Consider the following 19,582-nt stretch of genomic DNA (forward strand, 5'->3'; position numbering starts at 1 on the left):
CTTCCGGCGCGCCGCGCGGGGCGGAGCCAAGATGGCTGAGGTGAGACCCTAGGCGGTGAGCGGCGAGATTGTGCTTAGTGTCCCGGCCTCCAGGGCGGGGCCGGGCCGGGCCGGGCCGAGCGGCTAGGCTGGCTGGCTGGCTGCGGCCTCGGCCGTCCGCAGCGTGCCTGGGGGAATGCGGAGCGGGCCCTGAGCTGCGGGCATGGCGGGGCCGGGCTGAATTCTTTGCAGGGCTGGGCTGTGCTGGGAGGAAAAGGGAGATTTGTATCAGAAGGAGCTGCTGCCCTAGTCCCATCTTTTCTGTTTCACGAGACCATTTGTGTAGGGATAGTTTCTGTTAATTCCCTGGTTTAGGAGTTGAAGTTGACAAAGCCTGGGAGTTGGCAGCGTTCGCTGCTGCCTGTCGGTGGGGTGGGACCAGGTGTTCTCGGTTAAGATTAAGGTTATGAAGGGCCTGTTCGGGATTCAGCTGAAGCCAGTTAGGCGTTGATTAAAGTCAACAGAACCGCTAATGCAAAGTAGCCCAGAGGAGTTTGGGATGATGATCCAGTAGTAGTTATTCTCGAGGCGTGTGTTCACAACTGGCTTTAATTTCTGTAAAGTTTCAAATGTAAAGCCTTGCCTGCGTTGAAGTGTTGGGTGTGAAGGTATGTTCGACCCATTTGTTAGAATGACTTTAGTTCAGAATTTACTGCCCTTTTAAAAACGCCCTGGAAACTACAGGAGACATAAAATAGGAGCCTTGGCTGGCTGTTCTACAACTTAGTTTTGGCAAGTCCCACGATATCTGTCAGGAGCCCTGTTTTCTATTCTCTTTTCATTTGTAGAGAGATCAAATCATTTTTAGTGTACTCAGAAAACAGAATCCAGAGGAAGCCCCAAGGAAAGGTTTTTGTTAAGCTATGAATTAAAAAAAAAGTTAAATGGCCTGATTAGGGTTACTAGATTTTATTTTATTTATTTAAAAAATTTATTTATTTATACAAGCACTGGGTAAGTCAGAAGCGTGGGAAGGTGAGAGAATTCACCAGAGCCAGAGCGGGGAGCAGAGCAGGCAGAAGGACCGAAGTACACTGCTGAGGGGAGCAGCGGGCGGCAGGAGAGGTCTGCGCGCCATGTGGGACCCTCGCCCTGCGGCCGGGGATCGAACCGGCGCTGCAGAGCCTGCGGGCAGCTTCGCAACCCAGCGCTCAACCGCTGCGCCACTGGGGAGGCCCTTATTTATTTTTTTAAAAAAAGTTTTATTTATGCATACAAGAACTGGGGTACAGGCCAGAGGAGTGGGGGGGGCGGTGAGAGGATTTACCAGAGACAGAGTGGAGAGCAGAACAGGCAGACTGACTGAAGCACAATGCTTCAGGGGAGAGATAGGGGGAGACAGGAGAGGTCTGCTGCACCAGTGGGTAGCTCCCAGGTGGGGGTGGAACTCATGCTGCAGAGGCTGCGGATAGCTTCATGGATTGCATCTTAACCCCTTGTGCTGCCAGGGAGGCCCCGGTTACTAGATTTTAAATATTGGAAACATACCAAAGAAAATATTTCCCTTACGTAATTTTAAATATAAGGTGTAATGATAACATGACATTGCTACAAATACTCTTCAATAGTCATTGCAGGTATAGCTAAGTGTTCATGTGGCCTAATATGAACTTGATTTCTGTGATGGCAGAATTTCCTGTACTTTTTAATCTTGTATGTTTTAAAGGTAATGGCTTTTTTGTTTCAATATGACTTTAGCACTTGAGGCTAAAATTAACTGTTTTCATGATTTATCAGTGTTATAATTACAGTAATTTCATCTGTGTGGAAATTTGAACTTTTGCTGTCTTTGAAAGTGAGCTGGCAGTTTGTAATAAAATTAAAAGGACCTAGCAATTCCACTTCTAGACCTGTATCCTTCTAAGTGAAACACATGCATTGTAGTGCAGGGCATTCATTATAGTAGTGATGATAGTTGAAAAAAACCTGGAAATTAGTGAAGTCCTGTTATTAGGATAATGATTGACATCTGTTCTTTTCATACCTAAGAATGTTATGTAGCCATGAAAAGAATGTTAGAACTATATGTTCACTTGGAGGGATTTCCAAGTGAACATACACATGTTTTTAAAAAAGCTACATGTGGAATAAGGGTATGTTGTGTGAACTAAATTTTGTTACACACCTAAAAAACACATCAATCTGTATAAATGGATTTATGGAGGTGGAGGGGAGAAGACTAAAAGACCTCGAACTCATAGCACTTTGAAGAAATGCATACATGAAATTCTCAGAACACTGCAGTGAATGCCTTGACTGGGAGACATCCAGCAAATGGACTGAAGCTAGGCCAATGTTGAACACACAGATATTATAAAATGCTGTGAGAACTAATGATTACTCTTAGTTACTTAGGCAAACTGGGGACTGTTATTTATATTTTATTGAGGAATGTATAAAAATGGTTGAGATATTAAAAGCAAAACTAAGCAAACAGCTCTGGTTTCCATGGTTTATATGTATAAAATATTTTATAGTACCTTAATTTCCACTATTTGATGTGTTTGTATAAATGCTTGTCTCTGTTATTTGAAAGATTAAACCTTTCAGGACAGAAAGTAAAAATTATCACTGCACTAATTGATTTGGTTCATATATAATGCCTGGCATGTATCAAGTGTTATATGAATATTTGTTAGAGGAATACATACAAATTAAGAAAAAACCAAAAAAAATAATGACTTCTGCATAACAGCCTACTTATGAATGAGATTGAGCAATTTGAATGCTTTCCATTTCAAAGTTCTGGAAAGTCTGAGAAAGACGCACAATAAGTACAATTTAACTCTCTTTTATGTATAAATAAGGTTTGTTCACTTATGAAGATGCCTTTTTAAAAATTTTTTTTAATTTATTTTTTGATTTTTATTTATTTATACAAGCGCTGGGTACAGTCAGAAGTGCGGGAGGGTGAGAGAATTCACCAGAGCCAGAGCGGGGAGCAGAGCAGGCAGAAGGACCGAAGTACACTGCTGAGGGGAGCAGCGGGCCGGCAGGAGAGGTCTGCGCCCCATGTAGGACCCTCCTCCTGTGGCCAGGGAGTAGCCGGGGATCGAACCGGCGCTGCAGAGGCTGCAGGCAGCTTTGCAACCCAGCGCTCTACCGCTGCGCCACTGGGGAGGCCCATGAAGATGCTTTTTGAGCCTTTAAGATTCTTAGGATGGTCTCACTCATAGCAGGAATCTAGAAAACTTAAATAAGGGACCAGGAAAATGAATAACTATAAGAAAGTAAAAATCAAAATCAACAAAAAACTATGAACCAGAGACACTTTTTGGGGGGTGGGGGGGGCGGGAGGGGAGGGATTGGGGTCAGAATTGGGGGGTAGCAATTGTATGGGGAATATAAAAATAAAATTTATTATTTAAAAAAAAAGATTCTTAGTAAGTTCCCCAAAGTTAAAAAAACAAACCGAGTTAGATTAAAAGGTCTTTGGCATTTCAGAAACAGCTTGAAGTATAATACATGTATCATGAAATTTGCTCATTTAAAGTGTATGCTTAGTTTTAGTAATTTTATATTGTTGTACATTTGTCACCACTCACCAATTATCTTTCTGTTTTGATAGTTTTGCCTTTTCTAGCAATTTTCTATAATGGAATCATATAGTCTTATGTATCTTATTTTCACTTAGCATGTTCTTTGAGGTTCATCTATATTGTATGCAGCAGTAGTTTGTTCTTTTTTATTTCTAAGCAGTATTTATAAGAATATACACTTTTTTAAATGTAGCAATTCATGAATTTTTGGATTGTTTCACAATTTTGGCTGTTAGGAAAGCTCTCTATAAATAGAGATAGAAAAATGGAAATTTTTGGCATAGAAATCTTTGTATGGATATGTTTTCATTTCTCTAGGAGTGGAATTAGAATTTCTGGGGTAGTGTGTATGAAAAACAAAAACAAAAAATTAAAACTAAAAAATCTTTTCTAAAGTGGCTGCCATTTTAACTTGCCTGTGCAATGCACGTGTGGATTTCAGTTTTCCATATCCTTGTCAGCACTTAGTATTGCGAGTCTATTTAAGCCTTTCTGCTGGATATGTCATGGTGGTTATTATGGTTGTAATTTGTATTTCCCTAACAAATAATGTTGAGTATCTTTTTATGTGTGCATTCATTCATTATTTTGGTAAAGTGTGCCTACAAATCTTTCATCCATTTTTAAATGGGTGTTACTGTTTTTGTCTTTGTTAAAACAAGATAATAAATTAGCTAAAAATTTACACATTTTCTTTTATTTTGAGGATTAATTTTTGTTATGAAATATGTCTTTTGTAAGAATTTAAAAAAAGGTTATGTATAAGCTTTACAGAACAATATAATGGAAACTTGTTTTCCTACCTCACAGGTGAAGAAGTTGTCATTAATAATCACTTTGAAACCTAAACGTTTTCCCCCCTACTGCATTTTCCTCCTTTCCCATCAGAAGTAATCTCTTCCTCAATTTTATGTTAATTGTTCTTTTATTTATAGTTTTACCATATTTAATACCCCAAGCAATATATTGCTTTTTATTAATGTTCCTTAATGTTATTTTCACTGCTGTATAATTCCCATTAAGGAAAATATTATAATAACTTTATCCATTCTAATAGATTGATTTTTTTTTCAGTTTCATTGAGGTTTAGATGACAGTGTTGTGAAATATTTAAAGTGTAGAACATGATGATTTGGTGTACATACACCTGTTGAAAGGATTTTCTCTATTGAATTAATTAACACATCTGTCACCTCAAAGATATATACTTTTTTTTTTTTGGTAAGAATACTTTGCAAATGTCAAGTAGTTCACCGCGTTATAAATGAGCTCTTAGACTCTTTCCTCAAACTGAAAGTGTTTACTCTTTTCACCACCTTCACATTTCTCTCAACCCCCTCCCCCCACCAACCACTTTTTGCTAGGAAAGGCAAAGGTAGTGCTTAGGGTGCAAAATTTAGAAGAGTGTCTCAGAAATATTCTTACAGGAAACTACTGTGATTGTGATAATTTATGCTTCAACTACCCAGTTTCTGTTGCATACTTCTTTGATATATCTTTAAATTTTGTCAACATGATAGATACTAAGTGATGCCATAATGTGGTATTGATTTACATTTCCCTGATTATTAATGAGTTTGAGCACCATTGGTTGTCCTTTTTCCTGGTTCATGTATTTTGCTTTTTTTCCTATTTCATTGTTTATTATTGATTTGTAGATATGATTTCTTTAGGCTTTGTGGGTGAGATAGTCTCTCACAATTAACTGTGCAGTTGTAGTGTGAAAGCAATATGTAAGCATCTGATTGTGACTGTGTTCAGAGAGATATTTGCTTATAGACACTAAAATTTGAACTTTGTGTTGGCAAAATATTAATTTATTTCTCTCAATCATTAAAAAAAGTAAAAACTATTCTTAGTTTGTGTAAAAATAGGCTAGACTTGAACTATAGATCACAGTTTGTTGACTTTGTGTCTAGATTAACATTCATTTTACTTAAACCTGATACTTGTTAATAATCATTCTTATAATGTCTCAATGTGATATTGACTTCCAGTTTTAATTAGTGAGAAGTCAGCTGTCAATCTAATTGTCCTTTTTTTGTAGGTAATCTGATGATACCTTTTTTGGGGGGTGTTGCTTTCAAGTACTTCTTGTTTTCTCTGGTGTAGGTCCTGTAATGTGTTTTTTCATTAACCTACTCAGAATTTGTTGCGCATCCGGTATCTAAATATTAACATTTCTTGTTACTTCTGTTTTGTTTTTGTTTTTAAGGATTATTTATTTATTTATTTTTGCATAGAAGAACTGAGGTGCAGGCCATAGGTGTGGGAGGTGAGAGGATTCACCAGAGACAGAGTGGGGACAGAACAGGCAGATCAACTGAAATACTCTACTAAGGGGAGCGGCAGGTGAGAAGAGAGGTCTGCTGCCCCATGTGGGTCAGCTCCCTGGCCAGGGATCCAACCCAGGCTCTCGGGGTGGGCCTTCACAGTCCTTCTGTGGTAGCACTGAGACAACCCCTAGGCCATCAGGGAGGGTCCTCTCGTTATTTCTAGAAACTTTCAATCATTATTCTTGCTTGTATTATATCATAGGTGGTATGTATAAAAAAATCTATTTGAAGATTTTCTGCAAGTTATCGTGTAAGATTGTATTTATTGTATTAAATAAGGTCCCTTTAGAAAAAAATCTCTCCTAGAATTGAATGCTAGACAGTTTCTATGTAGGGACTTCATAAGTTTCCTTTTATTAAAGTTAACACTTTTTGTTTGGCCACTGCCAGGTATGCCATTGAGTGTGATACTAATATGTAATGTCTAAGAACTCAGTACTTTTATTTGTGCACGTTTCATCATGTGTTATAACTTTATAAATATGTATTTTAAATATGCATTATACATTATTGAGAGTTTGGATAGCAAAAGTAAAACTTGAAATTTGTCTCTTAAATTATATTCAAAATAATTCTGCCTATATGCAATTTACTGCATAGTTGGAGAGCTACTGATTGTTATTTGAGTGTTTTGTGGATTGACAATATTCATGCAGTAGTTTTTTTTTTTTTTAATTTTTATGTAGAAGAACTTGGGTGCAGGTTAGAGGTGCTGAGGGGAGTGGGTGAGAGGATTCACCAGAGACAGAGTGGGGAACAGAGCAGGTAGATTTACTGAAATACACTGCTGAGAGGAGCAGCCAATGAGACAGGAGAGGTCTACTGCGCCATGTGAGGGTTCCCTGGCTGGGATCCAAGGCAAGCATAGTGGTGATAGCACTGAGACTTAACCCTTAGGCCACCAAGTAGGCCCATATAACCTTGTTTTAATGCAGACTTCTTTCATTTCAGAAAACACAGTTTCCTGCATCTTCTGAATCTCAAAAACCTCAGCTGAAAAAAGGTCTGTATGTAATTTCATTGTGTATGTATATTTGTATAATTTCTCTTGATTATTTTTTGTTTTATATGCATTAGAGCTTTTCAAAATGTGAGTGTTGGGAAAACAGTAATAGTATAAATGCTGTGCCACATCTAGCTTTTATGGAGTTGTTAGATATTTGGAAATAGTTTTTACCTATAAATGTTTAAATGGTTTATTTTGTTGTTATATAAATGTGTGCTTATTTTCTATTTGTGGAGAAGCGACTCAAAAGTTTCCATAGTAGATAATAGTTCTCAGTCTTATGTATATGTTAAATAAATGTGAGGTTTAATGAAAATTGCGTCTGAAAAGCCTAACTGAAGGACTGTGCTTTAAAATCATAGTGTTTACAGGAATAGAATTCCTTAATTTGCTAGCCTAGAAAGACATAGGAGGGTTTGCATTAGGTGATTGTATTGACTATTTTCCCACGTCTAACGGGTTGGGTATTCTTGCTACTTGTCAGGCAAGGTAAAGAAATCATCTATTGTATTATTTAATTAAGTTATTATTTTCTAGATGAGGAAACTGAGGCTGAGTGTAGTGGTTTTGTGTGTACTTCTTGTCTGCACACCTGAAAAGTTACCAAGCTATACATGCTTTTGCAGTATGTTTTTTTTTTTTTCCTTGATAAGAGTTTTAGAGTTGATTTTGCTAGTAATTGTTTACTTGGGGTATTTCTGTTACTTTATGAAATTATAATGTATGTCAAAAATACTGCCTTTTAGGAATTTATTTTCATTGAAAGAGCGGTACATTAATAATTTGTGAAATTTAGATGTATGAGCAATTGTGTTAGATATTAGCAAAATTACATTTTACACCATTTCCGGTGTAATCTTGAGTTATTGTCTTGCTGTGAGAAATCATCCTGGTGATTAAATGAAGTGATAAATTGACTAGCTAAGCGGGGCTAGTGGTATTGTGATTGTCTCTCCCATCATTTTATGGGAATTTAGAATTCCTTTGCCATTATTGCTTTGGCTCTTTGGTGAGATTGTTGGCCCTTTTAGAAGTATAGAATTCAGGACTAAGTAGAATATTAAACGTCTGGTGTGAACAGGGCCAAGTAGAATGTCTGGAAGGCAAAAATTTCTTTATCTGGATTTTTTATTTGTTAGTCAATTTGGAGGGTGTATTGCCTTTGGGCAACCATTTCATGTATTTGCAATACTACTGTACTGCACAATGGCAGAGGTATTCATGTAGACTACAGTGATTACAATATAAATGATACCTTTAGAGGTGTGTAGGGTAATAATGTGGGTTTCTCAAATACTAAGGGTATAATCTGCCCTTAATTTCTGGATTTCATAACCCATAATTTTATCTATTGACAGGGTGAATTACATTGAATTTTGGTATCTTGTGCCAACTTTGCATTCATAGAATAAACCTCATGTAGCACTGAGATATTAACCTTTCTGTATATTGCTAGATTCAATTTGCTAATATTTTATTCATGCATCTATATTCATGAGGTATGTTGGTCTACAGTTTTATTGTTTTGTGATGCTTTTGTCTGTTTTTGGTATCAGGATCAGGCAGGCCTCAAAATGACCTAGAAACTATTTTGTTTCCTAGAAAGTGTTATGTAGAATTGGTGTTCTTTCTTAAGTGTTGGCTGAAATGTGACAGTGAAACAATCCTGGCCTGGGTTTTTCTTTGTTGAAAGGTTTTAAGTACTGATTCAATTTCTTTAATAGGTGTAGGAATATTTGGGTTATATATTTCTTTAAGGAAAGTTTTGGTAATGTTTTTGTTTCAAAGAAATTTTATCTCAGTTGTCAAATTCATTAGCTTAAAGTTCTTAATATGCTTATATTTTCCTTTTAATGTATATAAGATCTGTAGTGATATTCCCTCTGTTTCTGATTTTAGTAATTTATGTCTTTGCTTTTTGTTTCTAGATCAGACTGGCTAGAGGTTTATACTTTTTTTTTTTTTTTTAAGATTTTACTTATTTTTGTGTAGAAGAACTGGGGTGTAGGCCAGAGGTGCGGGGGTATGAGAGGATTGACCAGAGACAGTGGGTTACAGCACAGGCAGATCTACTGAAATACACTGCTAAGGGGAGCAGCAGGCGAGACAGGACACCATATGTGGGTTAGCTCCCTGGCTGGGGCTTGAACTCATGCTATGTTGTGGGCCATCGAGGTGGGTCGGCTGAGACTTAACCCCTAGGCCACTAGGGAGTCTCTAGAGTTTTATACTTTTTATGGATCTTATCAAAGAACCAGCTTTTGATTTTTTTTTCTCTATTGCTTTTCTGTTTTGATTTCATTGATATCTGGGTTTTTTTTAATATTTTCTTGTGTTTAATTTGCTGAATTAAACAGACTCCTGTTTCAGTTTCTTACGGTAGAAACTTAGATCATTGATTTGAAATTCTTTTCTGTTATAAGCTTTTAGTACTTTACATTTCCCTATATACTGGTTTAACCACATTTGAAATGTCACACTCAACTTTTATACAATTCCATTTAAAAAAATTTGTGTTCCGGGGCCTCCCTGGTGGTGCAAGGGGTTAAGCACTGCGCTATGAAGCTATCTGCAGCCTCTGCAACATGAGTTCAATCCCCAGCCTGGGAGCTGCCCACATGGCACAGCAGACCTCTCCTGTCTCGCCTGCTGTTCCCCTCGGCAGTGTATTTCAGTAGATCTGCCTGTTCTGCTCACCACTCTGTCTCTGGTGAATCCTCTCACCTCCCCACACCCCACCCCTGGCCTACACCCCAGTTCTTGTATGCATAAATAAATAAATCTTTAAAAAAATTTGTGTTCCCCTTTTGCCCATATATTATGAAAGGTGTTGATTAATTTCCATATCTTGGGCATTTTCCCAGATATCTTTTTGGTTTTGGTTTGTAGTTTAATTCTGTTGTTGGTAGAGAACATATTTTATATGGCTTGTTTTATGTTGCCGAATATGGTCTATGTTGGTGAATATTCACGTGTCATGAAAAGAATGTGTATTCTGCCTCTTTTGAATGAAGTATTCTATAAATGTAGGTCAAGTTGTCTGATTGTGTTATTTTTCTATGTACTTATTGAAACTGATATTAATATTTTTGCTAATACTGATAACTAAAATCCTTAATGAGAGAAGAGTGTTGAGATACACAAATGTAACAGTGGCTTTGTCAGTTTCTATTCAGGTCTATCAATTTTCACTTTGTTGATTTTGAAGATCTGTTGTTGTATGTATATACGTTTAGGATTTTTTAGATTCCATAGTAAAATGACCTCTTTATCATTGTGTAATGTCCCTCTTCAATTCCCGATAGTATTCCTTATTGGAAGTCTACTTTGTAAAAATTATAAAGATATTTCAGTTTTGTTTTGACCAATGTTTACATCATAATTAATGTATAGTTTACACATAGTAAATTCCACATTTTTAAAATGTAAGGTTCTGGGAGTATTGACAAATGAGTCATATAACTACCATCATCACAATCAAGAAATAGATTGATCTTTGTAAGATTAGAACCTGTAAACTTAATCATCCTCAAAAATTCATTTTGACTTTGTAGTAAACTGCTTCTTCCACAACTAATAGCTGGACTCAGATTTTTTCTTTCTATGATTTTGCCTTTGCCGGAATGTTCTATAAATGAAGTCATACATTGCATAACTTTTCAGCTAGAGTATTTCTGATATTTCTGTCTGTTGTTGTGTGTCTGAGTTTCTTTTATTAATAAGTAGCACTGAATTGTATTTTAATGCCATAGTTTATTCAATTATTCATTAGTTTTAGGACATACGGATTGTCAGTTTTTCGCTATTGGAAATGAAACATTTGCTAGAAACATTTGCTTAGAGGGTTTTGTGTGAACATGTTTTCATTTCATTTATGTATACATGTATATAACTTGGAGTGGAATTGCTGGATAGTATTGTTAGTATATGTTTAACTTTATTAAAGTTGTTAAACTTTTCCAAAGTATAATACCTTTTTGTATTTCCATCTGAAAATTATGGGAGTTCTGATTATTCCATATCTATGTCAGCACCTGGTATTTTTATTTTATTTTTAAAGATTTATTTATTTATGCATACAAGAGCTGGGGTACAGGCCAGAGATGCTGGGGGTGAGAGGATTCACCAGAGACAGAGTGGGGAATAGAACAGGCAGATTGACTGAAGTACACTGCTGAGGGGAGCAGCGGGCGAAACAGGAGAGGTCTGCTTCACCATGTGGGTTGCTCCCTGGCTGGACAGGGATCCAACTTGTGCTGCCGAGGCTTGGGATTGCTTCATAGTGCGGTGCTTAACCCCTTGCGCCACCAGGGAGGCCCCTGGTATTTTTTAAAAGCAATTTCAGGGGATATGTATTGGTGTCTCACTTTATTTTACATTTTGCCAATGACTGTTGATGTTGAATATCTTTTTACGTGCTTAGCTACAATACTTATGTCTTCCTTGGTGAAGTGTCTAAATAATGCTCATTAAAAAAAATTGGGTTCGGGCCTCCCCTGGTGGCGCAGGTGGTTGAGCACCGCACTGTGAAGCTGCCCGCAGCCTCCGCAGTGCGGGTTCGATCCTGGCCAGCCAGAGAGGGTCCCACGTGGCACAGCAGACCTCTCCTGCCTCGCCCGCTGCTCCCCTCAGCAGTGTATTTCGTCACCTCTGCCTGTTCTGCTCCCCACTCTGTCTCTGGTGAGTCCTCTCACCCTCTGGAGCATCTGGTCTGTACCCCGGTTCTTGTATAAATAAATAAATCTTTTTTTTTTTTTAAAGATTTATTTATTTATTTATACAAGCACTGGGTACAATCAGAAGCGTGGGAGGGTGAGAGAATTCACCAGAGCCAGAGTGGGGAGCAGAGCAGGCAGAAGGACTGAAGTACACTGGTGGGGGGAGCAGTGGCGGCAGGAGAGGTCTGCGCGCCATGTGGGACCCTCCTCCGGTGGCCAGGGAGCAGCCGGGGATCGAACTGGAGCTGCAGAGGCTGTGGGCAGCTTCGCAACCCAGCGCTCAGCCGCTGTGCCACCAGGGAGGCCCTAAATAAATAAATCTTTAAAAAAAAATTGGGCTCCTGGGGTGGGAAGTGGGGAGGGGAGAGATTGGGGTCAAAATAAGGGGGTTGCAATTGTATGGGGAATATAAAAATAAAATTTATAAAATAATAAAAAAAATTGGGTTCTTTGCTTTCTAATATAAAATGTTGAGAGTTATTTAAGTATTCTAGGATCACCTTATGTATGTGCTTCATTGTTAACTGAAACATCATCAACACATGACTGTATATAGCACCTGGAATTATTAAAAATGTGCTTTTAATGTTGGGATAGATGGATAGCTGTTTTGATAAAGGAAACAATAAATTTATAGTTCACATTATCAGCAGTAATCAAATTCAAATGGCTTAGTCATCTAACGTAAGAATAAAGTATATGTACTGAAAGAAAATATAGCCAGAAGCAATAAAAGATTGATATATATGACTTAATTTTTTTTTAATTTTATATGGCAAAAGATATTATGAGAAAAGACAAAGGAGAAATAAAATACTGGGTAAACATGCCTGCGGCATCGATCACATATAAACAGCTAATATTCCTAATATAAAAAAACAATTCTTAGAACCTGGAGGGGGAAAAGATCAAAATTTTTGTAGAAGTAGGGGGAGAAAAATCAGTTTACATACATACATGATATAGAGATCACCTTTGGGCATTCGAAGACAACATTCATCCTGACTCTTAGAAGTTAAAATTAAATCTATACTAAGACATTTCTCTCCTACAAGGATAGTTAAAAAAGTATGAGTACACATTTCATTTGTGAGGCTGTGGTACTGCCTTCCATTGCTGATAGTACTCTAAATTTTATAGCCATTATGGAATTAAATTGACAGTACTAATAAAAATCCTTATATGTTTACCTTTTTACTCAGAAATCACATTTCTAGAACTTACCCTGAAGATACATCTCTGGCAGTAGACAAATGTTTATTTACAATGCTATTCATTGTAACATTATTTATGATTTGAAATACTAGAAATAACTTAAACAATACATAAGAGAGTGCTAGAATGAACTGCAGTATAGCTGTGTGGTACAGAACTATGCAGTTATAAAAATAATAAGGAAGCACTCTATGATTTGACATGGAGTTATTCCCAAGATAAATTGTGTGTATAAAAAAGCAAAGTACAAAAGAACATCTGCCTCGGATTTGCCTCATTACTCCCTTTGCGCCACTCCTTTCCTCCAGTGCCTGTTACTGCATTTAAAGTCCTTCTTATTTATTTAACTGAGTTCCGTCTTTTTTTTAAAGATTTATTTATTTATGCATACAAGAGCTGGGGTACTGGCCAGAGGTGTCAGGTGTGTGTGAGAGAGAGAGGATTCACCAGAGACAGAGTAGGGAACAGAACAGGCAGACTGACTGAAATACACTGCTGAGGGGAGCAGCGGGCGAGACAGGGGAGGTCTTCTGCGCCATGTAGTTTGCTCCCTGGCTGGGGATCGAACTCATACTGCAGAGGCTGTGGTTAGCTTTACAGTGCTGTGACTTAACCCCTTGCACCACCAAGAAGGCCCTACAGTCCCTCTTGTAAATCCTCAGTGTTTCCTTGTTAGACCCTGACAGATACAGCTGAAATTGATAGTAGTAAAAGTGCTTCATGTTAACATTCGTTTTGAGATATGTTACATCTTTTGTTGTTCTAAATATTATATTGAGGTAGAAAAAGTGTTTTAATCCATCTTATAACATGAGGAAATTAACATTAATTGAATGACCACGTTCAGATTTTTCATAAGTTTCTAGTGAAACTTAGGGGATGGGCGGTGGAGTGGGGGTGGGTGGAGGTCCAGAAAAATTACTTGCTCTAGGTTCCATAGAAGGCTGGTGTGAATCAAGATTGCATTTCAAAATATAAGAATTTTATGTGTTCTGTTTCTGTTAATCCTGGAAGAAGTCCTTTACCAAAGAAGCTTTCATTCATAATGTACTTGACAAAAGTTTTTTTTCCCCCCCAAGATTAATTTATGCATACAAGAACTGGGGTGTAGGCTAGAGGTGCAGGGTGGGGGGTTGGTGGTGAGAGGATTCATAGAGGCAGAGTGGGGAGCAGAACAGGCAGGTCTACTGAAATACACCGCTGAAGGGAGCAGTGGACGAGACAGAAGTGGTCTGTTGAGCCCTGGGGTCAGCTCCCTGGCCAGGGATCAAACTCATGCTGCAGTGACTGGTGATAGCTTGATAACTGAGACTTTAAGCCCTTTGCCACCAGGGAGGCCCTTAACAACAGTTTTAATCACTTGAGAAAAAAAATTCAACTAAAAATCCAAAGCACAGTAATTTTCTCTTTAACCTCCATAATTCCATTCCCTAGTATTAATCAGTTTAACAGTTTGAGTTAGGGCCATTCCTAAGAGAATTTGGCTCCTAGTGGAGAGAAATTCTTGCAGAATCGTTTTCTGAGTCATGGAATTGTTTAAGGTAGATGTTTTGTGCATTCTTAGAGGCAGAAAGAAAGGGAATAGATGTCACAAAAGAGTAGAATTGGTGGGGGGGAGGGAGTGCAGCATAGAGGAGGGCCAAGTGAGTAGTACTGGCAGGTGCTAGCCTTCTGTCCCACTGCCTTGGTGATGTGGAGGGCTGGAGTGGGTGATGAATGGAATCTTTTCCCCACCGGTGAGAGGTTTTACCTTGTCCTGTGGATGATGGACGGAGGGGCAGTGTGGGAGGGAGGTCTTTTTTACAACCTACTGAAAGGCAGTACCTTTTCTTCTCAACATTCTTGCTACCTGATTTCCTAACACAGGTTCCTAAAGCATAGCATTGGAGAAACCACCTCACTTTACTGCAAGATAGAGGAGGCTTTGCTTTACTTTGCATTTACATGCTCATCTTTGAGAGAGGATCTTTCAAATAGGTAATTTTCATAGTAGTTGTGAAAATATGTAAGAAACAGTATCTCTCTTTGTGGAGGAAATTGAAGTGAGCAATGATTTGGAATGCAAGAAATACAACTTATATATTTGCAGGTAAAATTTTAACTATAAAATTAGGGTTTGTAGATTCTAGGGATTTCTAAGGTATCCAGAATTCCCTCATTGTTGAAATAATAATGATGATAAAAATACAACAGTTTACATTCCTTTGTACTTACTATGTACCAGACACCATTTGAACCTCTTTATATATAGTATATCATTCAGTGCACATAAGGATGAGTATTTTAGTTCCTGACCCATCTGTTATCACCCAACCTATATGGCCTGTCCTTCTCCTCTGCTTTATTTTTTCCTTTAGGAAAAAAAATCACTCATAAATATATAACTCATTATTATCTGTTCCTTTTGCTAAAATCCTCTAACCTACCATTTCTATCACCCAAAGAAATAACTCCTGTGAAAGTAGGTGATCAGTTGGTAGGTACACTCAGTGAGTATTTGTTGAATGAATGAGTCTGTATTTTACAGATGAGAAAACTATGATTTTCCCAGATCATACAGTTAGTAGTAGGGCAATTATGGGCACTGAAATGATTTCTAAAATCTTTGAGGAGGCTTAAGTTGTTTTGACTTTTAGTCAACTGAAACTATGTCTTCAGGAGTGTGGAATGACCTTTAGGATACTTGGATTTGGTGGTGCCTTTTGTTTCTCTAGCCCTCAAATCCCCATTTCATGAGCCTCTGGACCCCTTTTTACAAAGAATTTATTATTTTTTAAAATTTATTTATGCATAAAGTGGAGTGTAGGCCAGAGGTGCAGGGGGTGGGTGGTGAGGATTCACAGAGACAGAGTGGGAAGCAGAACGGGTGGTCTACTGAAATACACTGCTAAGGGGAGCAGTGAAAGGCGAGACAGGAGAGGTCTGCTGCTCCATATGTGGGTTAGCTTCCTGGCGGGGGATCAAACTCAGCCCATTGCAGTGATAGCTTGATAGCACTGAGACTTAACCCTGCACCACCGGGGAGGCCCTGGACCCTTGAACCACTTTATACATTGAACATGTTTTCCTCCATTTCCACCCAAGGAACACAAAAATGACTTGTCTATAGTTCCTTGTGAGATTTTAATAGTAGATAAGATTCAAATTTGCATTTTATAAATTAGGTCTGTGGCTATAGAAGAAATGGTACTTAGTGATATCGTAAATTCAAATGGTTCAGTGTCTCTTTCTTTAAAGGGTATGTGGCACAGGGGTTAGCATACAATTGAGGCTTGGTTCAAGATTAGTAAGCCATTTGTCATAGAACTTTTATTTTGATGCATTTCTTTACCCATTTTAGAGACACCCCCCCCCCCCTTTTCTTTAAACTTAGTGATTTGGATGATCTTTAGTAGAAAATTCTGAAAGTGGCTAGATAGAACATGAATGGCTAATTCTGATAATTTATGGGGCTTGAGAGAAGAGAAGGAAGGAAATAAAAGTTATCCAAGAATCTTAAATAGTCCCTTGTTGACTCTTAAGAGTGAACCCACTCAGAGAATATGGGTAACTGGAAGATGAAAGTCAGTTGCTTAAAAATTTATTTTCTTTCCTTTGCCATATAAAATCCTATCCATCTTTTCTGTCATAATTTCATTTTACATATTCCATTGATATTCCCTATTCTTGGGAAGAAATGGACAACATCTTAATTTTTGTGTTCTAGGAGCATTAACTCTGAGTCATGGAAAACTTTTTCCTTTCTTTCATATTATGGACACATAAGTCTTAAGATTTCTGTTGATTGTATCTCCTAAGGTTCTGGAGCATCAAAAGATGCATTATGAATAATTTCTCTCTCATACCCTGCTGTATCCTCTCACTTTTTTTTTTTTTTTTAAATAGAGGCATGTTTTATTTATTTATTTGTTTGTTTGTTTGTTTATACATGCACTGGGTACAGTCAGAAGTGTGGGAGGGTGAGAGAATTCACCAGAGCCAGAGCGGGGAGCAGAGCAGGCAGAAGGACCAAAGTACACTGCTGAGGGGAGCAGCGGGCGGCAGGAGAGGTCTGCGCACCATGTGGGACCTTCCTCTGGTGGCCGGGGAGCAGCCGGGGATCGAACCGGTGTGGCAGAGGCCGCGGGCAGCTTCACAACCCAGCGCTCAACCGCTGCGCCACCGGGGAAGCCCTCCTCTCACATTTTTAAAAATCAGGGAATATCTCAAATAAAATATCTCATATAAAAGTACATAAAAAATACAAATACCCATGTAATATGTACAAAATACCCACTATCCAGATTTAATAAATGAGAACATTTAGTCATGAATGCTATAGAGCTTTTAAAATGATTTTTTGGAAAGGATTGAGGAGTTGAAGTCTCCTTTTTATATTTTCCTGATCCCATTCCTCCCCTCTCCCTTCCTTGAGGCCTTGCTGTTCTGAAACCTTCTACTTATTACTATATACAAATACTTTAAAAAAAAAAGATCTATTTATTTTTTTAAAAAGATTTATTTATTTATTTATACAAGCACTGGGTGCAGTCAGAAGCACGGGAGGGTGAGAGAATTCACCAGAGCCAGAACAGGGAGCAGAGCAGGCAGAAGGACCGAAGTACACTGCTAAGGGGAGCAGCGGGCAGCAGGAGAGGTCTGCGCGCCATATGGGACCCTCCTCCAGTGGCCAGGGAGCAGCCGGGGATCGAACCGGCACTGCAGAGGCTGTGGGCAGCTTCGCAACCCAGCGCTCAACCGCTGTGCCACCGGGGAGGCCCTAAAATTTATTTATTTATTTATACAAGAGCTGGGGTACAGTCCAGAGGTGCGAGAGGGTGAGAGGATTCACCATAGGTAGAGCGGGAAGCAGAACAGGCAGACTGACTGAAATACACTGCTGAGGGGAGCAGCGGGCGAGACAGGAGAGGTCTGCTGCGCCATGTGGGTAGCTCCCTGGTCAGCTGGCAATCGAACAGCACTTCAGAGGCTGCGGACAGCTTCACAGCGTGGCACCCTACTAGCTGCACCACTGGAGAGGCCCTAGACAAATACTTTCTTTTTTTTTTAAATTAAATTAAATTTAACTAATTAATTAATTTTTTTAAAGATTTATTTTTATTTATTTATACAAGCACTGGGTACAGTCAGAAGCGCGGGAGGGTGAGAGAATTCACCAGAGACAGAGCAGGGAGCAGAACAGGCAGAAGGAGTGAAGTACACTGCTGAGAGGAGCAGCGGGCGGCAGGAGAGGTCTGCGTGCCATGTGGGACCCTCCTCTGGTGGCCGGGGAGCAGCCGGGGATCGAACCAGCGCGGCAGAGACTGCGGTCAGCTTCGCAACCCAGCGCTCAACCGCTGCACCACCGGGGAGGCCCTAGACAAATACTTTCTTAATGGATTTTTTTTTTTAAGATTTATTTATTTATGCATATGAGAGCTGGGGTACAGGCCAGAGGCGTGGGAGGGTGAGAGTATTCACCACAGACAGAATAAGGAACAGAACAGGCAGACTGACTGAAATGCACTGCTGAGGGGAGCAGTGGGCGAGTCAGGAGAGGTCTGCTGCGCCATGTGGATTGCTTCCTGGCCTGCCAGGGATCGAACTTGTGCTGCAGTGGCTGCGGACAGCTTCACAGAATGCGTCCTAACCCCTTGCGCCATCAGGGAGGCCATTTTAATGGATTTTCACCTTAGTATTTTAAACTTTTGAATTCAATTGGCAAGTAACTCATGATTTCTCTACCATGCATCGTTTTCAGTGAGTCAAATAGAAAATAGATTTTTTTCATTCTTCTCATTCCTGGGTAACACTAATGTCCACATTTGTGTTATTTCTTAAAACTATGTTTAACTATTTCAGATATTTTTGTTAATGTGATCTATCAGACGTAACATTAACTGTGTGGTGTGCATTTTGTTAGTAACATTCCTGAAATATCTTTTAGAAAGTATTCTTATTCATCGTCAGCAAGGAAAGAGAGGAGAGACAGTGATTTTTTTCTTTCAGACCAAGTTATTATCATTTGAGAAACTGACAGTATAATGCACAAAAACTGAAGAAAAGCATCAGTTAGGTGCCCTAACTGATATGTTAGGGCAAATATCTCTTAGTTTTATACTCTGCATTTTCGATGCATTATATTCTTACGGTCTTCAGCATGAAGAATCTATAGTTTTACATTGTATTTCACTATTTGAAGACTTGAGCACAATGGAGAAAGTCCAGCAATGACTCTTGTTTTTGTTAAAATATGATACCAGCACCAGAGTTTCCTATTTTGGAGAAGCAGAACTGGTTGATACATCTGCATTATATCCGGAAAGATTACGAAGCATGCAAGGTAAGAGACAGCGATCATACTTAAAATGTTTTGGGTAGGAAACTAGCACCGGCTGTGGCAGTTTATATCCCACATTTTTTATCATACACGATTGTGTATGAATTCATGTTTCTTCATAGTGTGTTGTTTGCTTTTGCTATGATAATGCTGTTTTACCGACAACCTCCAAACTTCTGGGGCTCCCAGTGACATTTATTGTTCATGGACCTACGGATTGGTTGTGGCTTGACTGGGTTTGGCTACAGGTCAGGGTGGAGTGTGCTCCTTGTATTTTTCTCATTTCAAGAAGGAACAGCCTCTCTGGAACTTGTTGGCCTGGTGGTGGAAGGCAGATGTTCAACATGGCACGGTGTTTTTTATTTTATATTTCTCATTCTGAACTTAACCATCATTTGTGTATTAAAATA

General features: G+C 38.8%; 1 protein-coding gene across 2 annotated transcripts in view; it reads left to right on the plus strand.

The window, feature by feature from the left end:
* The window catches only part of BBS4 (Bardet-Biedl syndrome 4), a 40,644-nt gene continuing 21,062 nt past the window's right edge, over window positions 1-19,582 (plus strand). Inside the window, exons 1-3 of one of the 2 annotated variants that reach the window (XM_037502886.2) lie at window positions 1-40; window positions 6,866-6,917; window positions 19,096-19,175. In XM_037502886.2, coding sequence (XP_037358783.1) covers window positions 32-40; window positions 6,866-6,917; window positions 19,096-19,175 — 141 coding nt within the window. In that variant the 5' untranslated portion in view covers window positions 1-31. Of the gene's footprint in view, window positions 41-5,807; window positions 5,931-6,865; window positions 6,918-19,095; window positions 19,176-19,582 lie in introns of those variants that run through there. The other variant, XM_054688638.1, reaches the window with a different exon arrangement.

The sequence above is a fragment of the Talpa occidentalis genome, unplaced genomic scaffold, assembly GCF_014898055.3.
Source record: "Talpa occidentalis isolate TD23 unplaced genomic scaffold, MPIMG_talOcc4v2.1 talOcc4.11, whole genome shotgun sequence".
In the NCBI taxonomy this organism is placed as follows: domain Eukaryota; kingdom Metazoa; phylum Chordata; class Mammalia; order Eulipotyphla; family Talpidae; genus Talpa; species Talpa occidentalis.